This window comes from Oncorhynchus gorbuscha, linkage group LG06 (assembly GCF_021184085.1).
Source record: "Oncorhynchus gorbuscha isolate QuinsamMale2020 ecotype Even-year linkage group LG06, OgorEven_v1.0, whole genome shotgun sequence".
Classification (NCBI taxonomy): Eukaryota; Metazoa; Chordata; class Actinopteri; order Salmoniformes; family Salmonidae; genus Oncorhynchus; species Oncorhynchus gorbuscha.
The window spans coordinates 77,685,809-77,700,414 of NC_060178.1; the positions used below are offsets into that span (position 1 = coordinate 77,685,809).

The following is a 14,606-nucleotide window of genomic DNA, read 5'->3' on the forward strand; positions in this document are numbered from 1 at the left end:
AAACTGGAGCAGGAGCATGGCCAGGTGGACTGGGGACAGCAAGGAGTCCTCATGTCAGGTAGTCCTGGGACATGGTCCTAGGGCCCAGGCCAGTTGAAACTGGAGCAGCAGCATGGCCAGGTGGACTGGGGACAGCAAGGAGTCATCATGTCAGGTAGTCCTGGGGCATGGTTCTAGGGCTCAGGTCCTCCGAGAGAGAGAAAGAAAGAGAGAAGGAGAGAATTAGAGAACGCACACTTAGATTTACACAGGACACCGAATAGGACAGGAGAAGTACTCCAGATAAACAAACTGACCCTAGCCCCCCGACACATAAACTACTGCAGCATAAATACTGGAGGCTGAGACTCAACCCCATCCACTCAACCCTCAACCATCCACTCCACCCTGAACCATCCACTCAACCTAAACCCATCCACTCAACCCTCAACCCATTCATTCAACCTCAACCCATCCATTCAACTCTCAACCATCCACTCAGCCTAAACCCATCCACTCAACCTCGACCGTCAACCCATTCACTCAACTTTAACCCATTCACTTAATCCTCAACCCAACCACTCAACCTAAACCCATCCACTCATCCCTCAACCCATCCACTCAACCTCAACCATCCACTCAACCTAAACCCATCCACTCAACCTCACACCATTCACTCAACCTCAACCCATCCACTCAACCTCAACCCATCCACTCAACCTCCACCCATCCACTCAACCCTCAACCCATTCACTCAAGCCTCAACACATTCACTCAAACTCAACCCATCAACTCAACCCATCCACTCAACCGTCAACCCATCCACTCAACCCATCTACTCAACCCATCAACTCAACCCTCAACCCATTCACTCAACCTCAACCCATCCACTTAACCCTCAACCCATCCACTCAACCCATCCACTCAACCCTAAACCCATCAACTCAACCCTCAACCCATCAACTCAACCCTCAACCCATTCACTCAACCCTCAACACATTCACTCAACCTCAACCCATCCACTCATCCCTCAACCCATCAACTCAACCCTCAACCCATCCACTCAACCCATCAACTCAACCCTCAACCCATCCACTCAACCCTCAACCCATTCACTCAACCCTCAACACATTCACTCAAACTCAACCCATCAACTCAACCCATCCACTCAACCCTCAACCCATTCACTCAACCTCAACCCGTCCACTCAACCTCAACCCATCCACTCAACCTCAACCCATCCACTCAGCCCTCAACCCATCAACTCAACCCTCAACCCATCCACTCAACCCTCAACCCATTCACTCAAACTCAACCCATCCACTCAACCTCAACCCATCCACTCAACCCTCAACCCATCCACTCAACCTCAACTCATCCACTTATCCCTCAACCCATCAACTCAACCCTCAACCCATCCCCTCAACCCTCAACCCATCAACTCAACCCTCAACCCATCCCCTCAACCCATTCACTCAACCTCAACCCATCCACTCAACCTCAACCCATCAACTCATCCCTCAACCCATCAACTCAACCCTCAACCCATCCACTCAACCCATCAACTCAACCCTCAACCCATTCACTCAAACTCAACCCATCAACTCAACCCATCCACTCAACCCTCAACCCATTCACTCAACCTCAACCCGTCCACTCAACCTCAACCCATCCACTCAACCTCAACCCATCCACTCAGCCCTCAACCCATCAACTCAACCCTCAACCCATCCACTCAACCTTCAACCCATTCACTCAACCTCAACCCATCCACTCAACCTCAACCCATCCACTCAACCCTCAACCCATCCACTCAACCCTCAACCATCCACTCAACCCTCAACCCATTCACTCAACCCTCAACCCATTCACTCAAGCCTCAACACATTCACTCAAACTCAACCCATCAACTCAACCCATCCACTCAACCCTCAACCCATCCACTCAACCCATCTACTCAACCCTCAACCCATAAACTCAACCCTCAACCCATTCACTCAACCTCAACCCATCGACTTAACCCTCAACCCATCCACTCTTCCCATCTACTCAACCCTCAACCCATCAACTTAACCCTCAACCCATCCACTCAACCCTCAACCCATTCACTCAACCCTCAACACATTCACTCAACCTCAACCCATCCACTCATCCCTCAACCCATCAACTTAACCCTCAACCCATCCACTCAACCCTCAACCCATTCACTCAACCCTCAACACATTCACTCAAACTCAACCCATCAACTCAACCCATCCACTCAACCCTCAACCCATTCACTCAACCTCAACCCGTCCACTCAACCTCAACCCATCCACTCAACCTCAACCCATCCACTCAACCATCCACTCAACACTCAACCCATTCACTCAAACTTAAACCATCCACTCAACCTCAACCATCAACCCATCCACTCAACCCTCAACCCATCCACTCAACCCATCCACTCAACTGTCCACTCAACCTCAACCCCTTCACTCAAGCCTCAACACATTCACTCAACCTCAATCCATCAACTCAACCCATCCACTCAACCTCAACCCATTCACTCAACCGTCAACACATTCACTCAAACTCAACCCATCAACTCAACCCATCCACTCAACCCTCAACCCATCCACTCAACCCATCCACTCAACCGTCCACTCAACCTCAACCCCTTCACTCAATCCTCAACACATTCACTCAACCTCAATCCATCAACTCAACCCATCCCCTCAACCCTCAACCCATTCACTCAACCCTCAACACATTCACTCAAACTCAACCCATCAACTCAACCCATCCACTCAACCCTCAACCCATCCACTCAACCCTCAACCCATCCACTCAACCCTCAACCCATCTACTCAACCTCAACCCATCCACTCAACCCTCAAGCCATCCAGTCAACCCTCAACCCATCCACTCAACCATCCACTCAGCCCTCAACCATCCTCTCAATCTAAACCCATCCACTCAACCTCAACCTGTTCACTCAACCCTCAACACATTCACTCAACCTCAACCCATCAACTCAACCCTCAACCCATTCACTCAACCCTCAACACATTCACTCAACCTCAACCCATCAACTCAACCCATCCACTCAACCCTCAACCCCATCCATTCAACCCTCAACCCATTCATTCAACCTCAACCCATCCATTCACTCTCAACCATCCACTCATCCACTCAGCCTAAACCCATCCACTCAACGTCGACCCTCAACCCATTCACTCAACCTTAACCCATTCACTTAATCCTCAACCCAACCACTCAACCTAAACCCATCCACTCATCCCTCAACTCATTAACTCAACCCTCAACCCATCCACTCAACCTTAACCATCCACTCAACCTAAACCCATCCACTCAACCTCACAACATTCACTCAACCTCAACCATCCTCTCAATCTAAACCCATCCACTCAACCTCAACCTCCACCCATCCACTCAACCCTCAACCCATTCACTCAAGCCTCAACACATTCACTCAAACTCAACCCATCAACTCAACCCATCCACTCAACCCTCAACCCATCCACTCAACCCATCTACTCAACCCTCAACCCATAAACTCCTTCCTCAACCCATTCACTCAACCTCAACCCATCGACTTAACCCTCAACCCATCCACTCAACCCATCTACTCAACCCTCAACCCATCAACTTAACCCTCAACCCATCCACTCAACCCTCAACCCATTCACTCAACCCTCAACACATTCACTCAACCTCAACCCATCCACTCATCCCTCAACCCATCAACTTAACCCTCAACCCATCCACTCAACCCTCAACCCATTCACTCAACCCTCAACACATTCACTCAAACTCAACCCATCCACTCAACCCTCAACCCATTCACTCAACCTCAACCCGTCCACTCAACCTCAACCCATCCACTCAACCTCAACCCATCCACTCAACCATCCACTCAACACTCAACCCATTCACTCAAACTTAAACCATCCACTCAACCTCAACCATCAACCCATCCACTCAACCCATCCACTCAACCGTCCACTCAACCTCAACCCCTTCACTCAAGCCTCAACACATTCACTCAACCTCAATCCATCAACTCAACCCATCCACTCAACCTCAACCCATTCACTCAACCGTCAACACATTCACTCAAACTCAACCCATCAACTCAACCCATCCACTCAACCCTCAACCCATCCACTCAACCCATCCACTCAACCGTCCACTCAACCTCAACCCCTTCACTCAATCCTCAACACATTCACTCAACCTCAATCCATCAACTCAACCCATCCCCTCAACCCTCAACCCATTCACTCAACCCTCAACACATTCACTCAAACTCAACCCATCAACTCAACCCATCCACTCAACCCTAAACCCATGCACTCAACCCTCAACCCATCCACTCAACCCTCAACCCATCTACTCAACCCTCAACCCATCCACTCAACCCTCAAGCCATCCAGTCAACCCTCAACCCATCCACTCAACTCTCAACCATCCACTCAGCCCTCAACCATCCTCTCAATCTAAACCCATCCACTCAACCTCAACCTGTTCACTCAACCCTCAACACATTCACTCAACCTCAACCCATCAACTCAACCCATCCACTCAACCCACAACCCATACACACAAACTAAACCCATCCACTCAACCGCAACCCATTCACTCAACCCTCAACACATTCACTCAACCTCAACCCATCAACTCAACCCATCCACTCAACCCTCAACCCCATCCACTCAACCCTCAACCATCCACTCCACCCTGAACCATCCACTCAACCTAAACCCATCCACTCAACCCTCAACCCATTCATTCAACCTCAACCCATCCATTCAACTCTCAACCATCCACTCAGCCTAAACCCATCCACTCAACCTCAACCGTCAACCCATTCACTCAACTTTAACCCATTCACTTAATCCTCAACCCAACCACTCAACCTAAACCCATCCACTCATCCCTCAACTCATCAACTCAACCCTCAACCCATCCACTCAACCTCAACCATCCACTCAACCTAAACCCATCCACTCAACCTCACACCATTCACTCAACCTCAACCCATCCACTCAACCTCAACCCATCCACTCAACCTCCACCCATCCACTCAACCCTCAACCCATTCACTCAAGCCTCAACACATTCACTCAAACTCAACCCATCAACTCAACCCAACCACTCAACCCTCAACCCATCCACTCAACCCATCTACTCAACCCATCAACTCAACCCTCAACCCATTCACTCAATCTCAACCCATCCACTTAACCCTCAACCCATCCACTCAACCCATCTACTCAACCCTCAACCCATCAACTCAACCCTCAACCCATCAACTCAACCCTCAACCCATTCACTCAACCCTCAACACATTCACTCAACCTCAACCCATCCACTCATCCCTCAACCCATCAACTCAACCCTCAACCCATCCACTCAACCCATCCACTCAACCGTCCCCTCAACCTCAACCCCTTCACTCAAGCCTCAACACATTCACTCAACCTCAATCCATCAACTCAACCCATCCACTCAACCTCAACCATCCACTCAACCCTCAACCCATTCACTCAACCCTCAACCCATTCACTCAGCCCTCAATCCATTCACTCAACCCTCTACCCATTCACTCAACCCATCCACTCAACCTCAACCATCCACTCAACCTAAACCCATCCACTCAACCTCAACCCATTCACTCAACCTCAACCCATACACTCAACCTCAACCCATCCACTCAACCCTCAACCCATCCACTCAACCTCAACCCATCCACTTATCCCTCAACCCATCAACTCAACCCTCAACCCATCCCCTCAACCCATTCACTCAACCCTCAACACATTCACTCAAACTCAACCCATCAACTCAACCCATCCACTCAACCCTCAACCCATCCACTCAACCCTCAACCCATCTACTCAACCCTCAACCCATCCACTCAACCCTCAACCCATCCACTCAACCCTCAACCCATCCACTCAACTCTCAACCATCCACTCATCCCTCAACCATCCTCTCAATCTAAACCCATCCACTCAACCTCAACCTGTTCACTCAACCCTCAACACATTCACTCAACCTCAACCCATCAACTCAACCCTCAACCCATTCACTCAACCCTCAACACATTCATTCAACCTCAACCCATCAACTCAACCCATCCACTGAACCCTCAACCCATACACGCAAACTAAACCCATCCACTCAACCGCAACCCATTCACTCAACCCTCAACACATTCACTCAACCTCAACCCATCAACTCAACCCAACCACTCAACCCTCAACCCATCCACTCAACTCTCAACCCATCCACTCAACTCTCAACCATCCACTCAGCCCTCAACCATCCTCTCAATCTAAACCCATCCACTCAACCTCAACCTGTTCACTCAACCCTCAACACATTCACTCAATGTCAACCCATCAACTCAACCCTCAACCTATTCACTCAACCCTCAACACATTCATTCAACCTCAACCCATCAACTCAACCCATCCACTCAACCCTCAACCCCATCCACTCAACCCTGAACCATCCACTCCACCCTGAACCATCCACTCAACCTAAACCCATCCACTCAACCTCAACCCATCCACTCAACCCTCAACCCACCCACTCAAACCTCAACCCATCCACTCAACCCTCAACCCAATCACTCAACCCTCAATCCATCCACTCAATCTCAACCCATCCACTCAAGCCTCAACACATTCACTCAAACTCAACCCATCCACTCAACCCTCAATCTATCCACTCAATCTCAACCCAATCACTCAACCCTCAATCCATCCACTCAATCTCAACCCATCCACTCAAGCCTCAACACATTCACTCAAACTAAACCCATCAACTCAACTCAACTCAACCCATCCACTCAACCCTCAACCCATCCACTCAACCCATCAACTCAACCCTCAACCCATCCACTCAACCCTCAACACATCCACTCAACCCTCAACCGATCCACTCAACCATCCACTCAACACTCAACCCAATCACTCAACCCTCAATCCATCCACTCAATCTCAACCCATCCACTCAAGCCTCAACACATTCACTCAAACTAAACCCATCAACTCAACTCAACCCATCCACTCAACCCTCAACCCATCCACTCAACCCATCAACTCAACCCTCAACCCATCCACTCAACCCTCAACACATCCACTCAACCCTCAACACATCCACTCAACCATCCACTCAACACTCAACCCATTCACTCAAACTTAAACCATCCACTCAACCTCAACCATCAACCCATGCACTCAACCCTCAACCCATCCACTCAACCCATCCACTCAACCGTCCACTCAACCTCAACCCCTTCAATCAAGCCTCAACACATCCACTCAACCTCAACCCATTCACTCAACCCTCAACCCATTCACTCAGCCCTCAACCCATTCACTCAACCTCAACCCATCAACTCAACCCATCCATTCAACTCTCAACCCCATCCACTCAACCATCCACTCCACCCTGAACCATCCACTCCACCCTCAACCCACCCACTCAAACCTCAACCCATCCACTCAACCCTCAACGATCCACTCATCCCTCAACCATCCACTCAGCCCTCAACCATCCACTCAACCCTCAACCCATCCACTCAACCTAAACCCATTCACTCAATCTCAACCCATTCACTCAACTCTCAACCCATTCACTCAACCCTCAACCCATTCACTCAACCCATCCACTCAACCCTCATCCCATCCACTCAACCCTCAACCCATCCACTAAACCTCAACCCATCCACTCAACCTCACCCATCCACTCAACCCTCAACCCATCCACTCAACCTAAACCCATTCACTCAATCTCAACCCATTCACTCAACTCTCAACCCATTCACTCAACCCTCAATCTATCCACTCAATCTCAACCCATCCACTCAACCCTCCATAGAAGAGGATTGAGAATAATTAACTGACTAAAATTAACTGAGGCTTAAATTATAATTCTTCCTCCTTGTCAGACAATGTCTATTTAAGACTTGTGTATTATTAACCACATTAGCATAAGATTAATCACTGTGTCACTCAACTGCTCAAACACCTCAAGCCTGGTATGTTTCGGGTATTGTAGCTCTATTCAATCAAAACCTATATGCAGATGTTCTCAGACTTGAGTCATAATATACTGTTTGTGACATTGTTATTGTTTATATAGTAAGTATTTAGTATATACAGTGCCTTGCGAAAGTATTCGGCCCCCTTGAACTTTGCGACCTTTTGCCACATTTCAGGCTTCAAACATAAAGATATAAAACTGTATTTTTTTGTGAAGAATCAACAACAAGTGGGACACAATCATGAAGTGGAACATTTATTGGATATTTCAAACTTTTTTAACAAATCAAAAACTGAAAATTGGGCGTGCAAAATTATTCAGCCCCTTTACTTTCTGTGCAGCAAACTCTCCAGAAGTTCCGTGAGGATCTCTGAATGATCCAATGTTGACCTAAATGACTAATGATGATAAATACAATCCACCTGTGTGTTATCAAGTCTCCGTATAAATGCACCTGTGCAAGCGATAATATTGAAATGGAAGGAGTATCAGACCACTGCAAATCTACCAAGACCTGGCCGTCCCTCTAAACTTTCAGCTCATACAAGGAGAAGACTGATCAGAGATGCAGCCAAGAGGCCCATGATCACTCTGGATGAACTGCAGAGATCTACAGCTGAGGTGGGACACTCTTTCCATAGGACAACAATCAGTCGTATATTGCACAAATCTGGCCTTTATGGAAGAGTGGCAAGAAGAAAGCCATTTCTTAAAGATATCCATAAAAAGTGTCGTTTAAAGTTTGCCACAAGCCACCTGGGAGACACACCAAACATGTGGAAGAAGGTGCTCTGGTCAGATGAAACCAAAATTGAACTTTTTGGCAACAATGCAAAACGTTATGTTTGGCGTAAAAGCAACACAGCTCATCACCCTGAACACACCATCCCCACTGTCAAACATGGTGGTGGCAGCATCATGGTTTGGGCCTGCTTTTTGATGAGAAAATTGATGGGAAGATGGATGGAGCCAAATACAGGACCATTCTGGAAGAAAACCTGATGGAGTCTGCAAAAGACCTGAGACTGGGACGGAGATGTGTCTTCCAACAAGACAATGATCCAAAACATAAAGCAAAATCTACAATGGAATGGTTCAAAAATAAACATATCCAGGTGTTAGAATGGCCAAGTCAAAGTCCAGACCTGAATCCAATCGAGAATTTGTGGAAAGAACTGAAAACTGCTGTTCACAAATGCTCTCCATCCAACCTCACTGAGCTCGAGCTGTTTTGCAAGGAGGAATGGGAAAACATTTCAGTCTCTCGATGTGCAAAACTGATAGAGACATACCCCAAGCGACTTACAGCTGTAATCGCGGAAAAAAAGTGGCGCTACAAAGTATTAATTTAAGGGGGCTGAATAATTTTGCACGCCCAATTTTTCAGTTTTTGATTTGTTAAAAAAGTTTGAAATATCCAATAAATGTCGTTCCACTTCATGATTGTGTCCCACTTGTTGTTGATTCTTCACAAAAAAATACAGTTTTATATCTTTATGTTTGAAGCCTGAAATGAGGCAAAAGTTCGCAAAGTTCAAGGGGGCCGAATACTTTCGCAAGGCACTGTAGATCAATCCATAGCTCCCTTCCCTAAAATCCTAGTGTGTTGACAACCTGACGTTGGTTTTACTAACTATCTTCAGCTCCAACATTACCACCATCATCATCAGGGACCGGGTTGTGCCCATATTGTGGTTCCTCCTCGTCCCTCCTCACCCTTCACTTAGCTGCTGCTGCATGTCTGTTACTGTGTTCTGTTTGGCTGGAACCTCCAGCCTTGACATGTCTGTTCCCCTGCTCCGCTCCCACCCGCTCTCTCGCTCTCTGAAAGGATCTGTTGTCATCTCCGTATCCCAGCCATTATCTAGCCGACGTTTCCTCTCCCTCCCAATGAAAGATAGAGAGTGTCTGAAAGCGTAGAATATAGATCTGTGATGTTACAGGAATGGCAGCTCTGGCAGATGGGGCGTATCTCCTTTCGTTCTATTTATATTTCCGTCCTTATTTTTTACCAGCTTTGAAGGTTATTACATGGAAGGATAGATATCATCGCCATTAAATCTATACTGAGTAAACAACTCGTCTTCTTTTCAAGATGTTTGCTGATATGTGCTGTTTTACAAATTTTAGAATTAGATTTGCATAATTACTTTTGTAGGTGGATATTAACTAGTTGTTATGCTCTGGCAGTTTATGTTCTCTATTATACAGTGCAGACATCTTGTGGTTTGTGACGTATTCACTAGATGTGTTCAGTTTGTATAGTAATCTTGATTTTTGTTCTCAAATCATGTCATGTAGATATACGTTTGTTTGTGTATTTTTATGTTCATTTTTATGTAAACATTGTTTTATAAAGTAAAGTGTGTGTTATATGGTTTGGTGTACAGTCAACCGACACAAGTCATGATGCCATACATACGGTACATCTGTTAGTTATCATATATTATTGTTTGTGTGTGTTTCCTCAGGTATTTTGTTCTGCACAAGCTACCCTCCCTAAAGTTCCTAGACACTAGGAAGGTTTGTAAGATTGAACAGCAGGAGGCAGAGGCACGGGGAGCCTTCATGAAGGTGGTTAAACCCAAGGTGGTGAGTACACCCTTTCTGATCTAATAGCGCTGGTTTCCCAGACACAGATTAAGCCTAGCCCTAGACAATTTTTGTACGTTTTTTAACCTTTATTTAACTAGGCAAGTCAGTTAAGAACATATTCTTATTTACAATGACGGCCTACCCCAGCCAAACCCGGACGGCGCTGGGCCAATTGTGCGCCGCCGTACGGGACTCCCAATCACGGCCGGATGTGATGCAGTCTGGATTCGAACCAGTGACTGCAGTGACGCACTGAGATGCAGTGCCTTAGAACGCTGCACCACTCGGGAGCAAAGAAGCTCAATTGAACATTTCGTACAGTATAAAGTCTCTTCAAATATGTAACTAATTGAGGTTTGACATTCTTGAAAGAAGTTACTGGACCTTCTGGAGTTAGGCAACCAGAGAAGGGCTTTCTAGTCCAGGGAAACTAGAGTACAGTAAATTAATTTAAATAAACATTCTGTCATCCAGAATTATGTACTTCACTGCCCAGTTCATGGAATCTATAGGGACATTTATATATATATATATATAAAATGTTTTATATTGCAAATAGAGTGTGGCTTCCATCAATGTAATTGTCTGCATCATTTCCAATCCCACATATATTTTTTAGAAACTAACCCTCCCACCCCTCCCCTAATTGGAGTCAACTAATGGACAACAACACGTAGGGTTCTACTTCCATATATACATTTTACGGGACACAGTATATTTTACAATAGTTATCTTTTGTTTTGTTTTTAGTCCCATCTTTCAGCTACCCTCAACCCCTCCCATCTCAGAAGACCGTCCAGTCTTTCTTTTTCTGCCTTTCAGAGGGTCCTCCTCATTAGCAGTGTGAGATCAGATGATATATCTCTGATATATTGAATTATCTAAAAGTTCCCTCACTCGCGTTGGGGTCAATCATTTGTCTAACCCCTCTAACCATATTAAGGACATGGTTAAGTGATGTGGATGAGCAGTAAGAAACTGACATATTCTCATCCCTCACCCCCTGTCTATCCTCCCCTCCTGTCCCCCTTTCTTCATCCGTGTCTGAGTGTCAGTCTCCCGTTGCAGGGGTCCTGGTACGACGGCCCTTTGAACAGGAGCCCTCTCCCTCCCTCCGAGGGGACTCTCTCTTTAATGAGTGTGTGTGTGCTTCTGAGGGTATCCTTGTGTGTGCAAGCATGCCTGCGTGCGTATGTATGTATGTGTGTGTGTTTATGACCACGGTCTGACCTCATTCCGTATGCATGAGCCCAGATCAAAGTGGACGGGGAGGCTGTCCGGTCGCGGTAGCAACGAGGAGCGTGACAGCGCTGGCCATCGGAGCGACAGCTCACGTACACGCCAGTCACAATCACTTAATTATCTCCCGACCATGCACTTATTCCTCCCTCGCTCGTTAGAGCCACGCAGACTAATTAGAGTTTGGGATTTCATAGATGTAACCCTTCTCATCCCTCACTCCTCTCCCCCCTCCTCCTCTTCTTTCGAAGGGGTGGAAATGAACAGCTTTGCTAAGATTCGATTTCATGTAATTGTAAGGCCATGAAATATTTACTGGTTGGATCAGCGAGGCCTCATCGTCCCAGGGTCCCCAGAGCCTTACAGACATAAAGGAGTCTGGGAGGTAAGAACAAAGCCAACCAATGACAAGGCATGATGCGTGTCGAGCAGACGCAGGGTTTAAAAGTGCACAGAGAAAACAAAATATTTATCGTTTGCGACAATCAGCCAAAATATTGTAGCGTTTTAGTGTCAGTCCACACAACTCTTTGTTCTTGATTTATCGTGCAAGTGGCAGAGCAAGAAAAGAAAACATTGAAATAATTTAACCCCATTCTGGCATGTTTGCTAGATGTAGAAAAGTGGAATGAAACACTGCTCATCCACTTGATATGAAAAGAAGCCGAGCACTTTAACAATGCTTGTTGGCAGGCAAAAGTCACTTTGGAGGGTTATATTTACATAGCCCTGCCAATGTAGCAGCAACACTTGCCTTTGTTATCATAGAGTTAGATATGGCTGAAGATTATCTCGCTAATTCTAGTTGATTTATATGTGTTTGTGTAAGAGTATATAGCAGAAGATGCTATGTACATTATCAGATGGAAATGTTTCATTATGTTTTGTCTTCACTTACCCTTTACTAAAGTAGATTAACGTTCCTTTCTCTGTTTCTACAGTACAGTACTGCATTCACTCTGCTCCACCGTAACATCCTTTGACTCAATATACTGTTACACAGCCTCCACAGTACTATGACTTTGCTCATAACTGTTTGTGAGGTATCTACGTAGGGCTTATGTAGACTTGTGAATGCTCTATACAGCCTGTATAAGTTGTTTGTTTACTGTAGAATAGAGAGAGTGAGAGATGGGGTAGTGTGGTTCCAAATGTCCCGTAGTGTGCTTGGGTCCGTAACGGTTCGTTTTGAGTCCGATGAGGCATGATGCGGCAGCCGTAACCGGCGCGGCGGGGCATGTGTACACCCCGCCTCACCCGCCTCCCCACCATCTAATTGGCTCCATCATCAGAGCCATTGTGTTTCTGACCAATCGTGCAGGTCACCAATTAATGAGTGGCGCAGACAAACGAGGCAGTAGGGAGGGAGAGATGATGATGGTGTAATTAGACATTTGTGTTTGCTTTTATGTCTCGTACAGTGGGGCGTCCCTTCATAACACTGGAGCCTGGTGTCTGGAGTTACTGTAGCACAGTTAAACTGGACACTAATTAGTACTCTCTCCAGTCTCACTCATTTCTCTCTCTCTCTCTCTCTCTCTCTCTCTCTCTCTCTCTCTCTCTCTCTCTCTCTCTCTCTCTCTCTCTCTCTCTCCCTGTCTCTTTCTTTACCTCTCTCACTCTCTTTGTATTAGAGTTATGAAGATGCTGTATATATTGATGAATAACCCGTGTTTAGGTTATAATCAAAGTTAAAGACGCTTTCAGAACAGCTGCATTACACACTTTGAAGATGAATGTTAAACTCAGCGTGAAAACCTGAGTCTACACTAAAATGAAGGACACACACTCATTGACCCTGCTTCTAGTTAACAGTAAGTTAATTATTATGATGAACACATACTGTGCATGCTTATCTAAGCCCCTCTCATATGACTGTGTAAATCAGAAAAAGAACAGGTTGCTCTCTAGTTGTTCATACTCCTAGCGTGATGTATCGGAACAGCTAATGGGCGTGCTAAGGAGGAGGCAGCTCTGAACTTTGGAGACCTCCTGGGCTGCATCTCAAATGGCACCCTGTTCCCTATTTGGGGCACTACTTTTGAACAGGCCCCATAGTGCTCTATATAGAGAATAGGATGCCATTGGGGACAGAGACTTAGTTTGAGTCACATTAGAATGGAGTGTGACCACGGTTTAAACTGCGTTTCAATCATGCCGTTATGGCATGGCACCATGGGCTGCCACATGGTTCTGATAACAAAGCAATGAGCTTTAATACATTATGAATACCGTCACTTCTCCAACATTATGAACGTTTTCCAAGTCTGCTAAATCATGACCAGTTGGATGTCTGCTCAAAGCACTCATACGCACGTAAAAAACTGCTCTTATCTGATGTAGGATAAGCACTCTATTTTACAGTATTTGTTATAAGATTGGCTCTGCTCTGTGTTGAGTAATGTCAATATCAAACCTATATTGGTATCATACAATATACTTTATTAGTGTGGTCTACAGACAATGCCCATCGAGATTGTGAAGACTTTTTTAAATGATGGAAAACTGGATTTAAGTCATATCAACGAGCAGTGTTGACAGATTAAGAGAAAGAAAAGTGACTAACTGTAAAAGTTCACATTTACAGTGTAAACAAAGACCCTTTTGCAGCTCATTGAATTGATCATGTCTTTTCACGCACCACTGGGCCCTAGAAATGCATAACACTCTGTGTCTCAGTGTGTGTTGTTTTATGTGGCGCTGCTGTACAGTCTGTGTCGTACACTAGCTCG

The 14,606-nt window shown here is 46.2% G+C and overlaps 1 protein-coding gene across 1 annotated transcript in view; it reads left to right on the forward strand.

Annotated features, from left to right (window-relative positions):
- The window catches only part of LOC124038360 (leucine-rich melanocyte differentiation-associated protein-like), a 446,453-nt gene that overhangs the window by 326,057 nt on the left and 105,790 nt on the right, over positions 1 to 14,606 (forward strand). Inside the window, exon 5 of the mRNA XM_046354146.1 lies at positions 10,512 to 10,632. Coding sequence (XP_046210102.1) covers positions 10,512 to 10,632 — 121 coding nt within the window. The remainder of the gene's footprint in view (positions 1 to 10,511; positions 10,633 to 14,606) is intronic.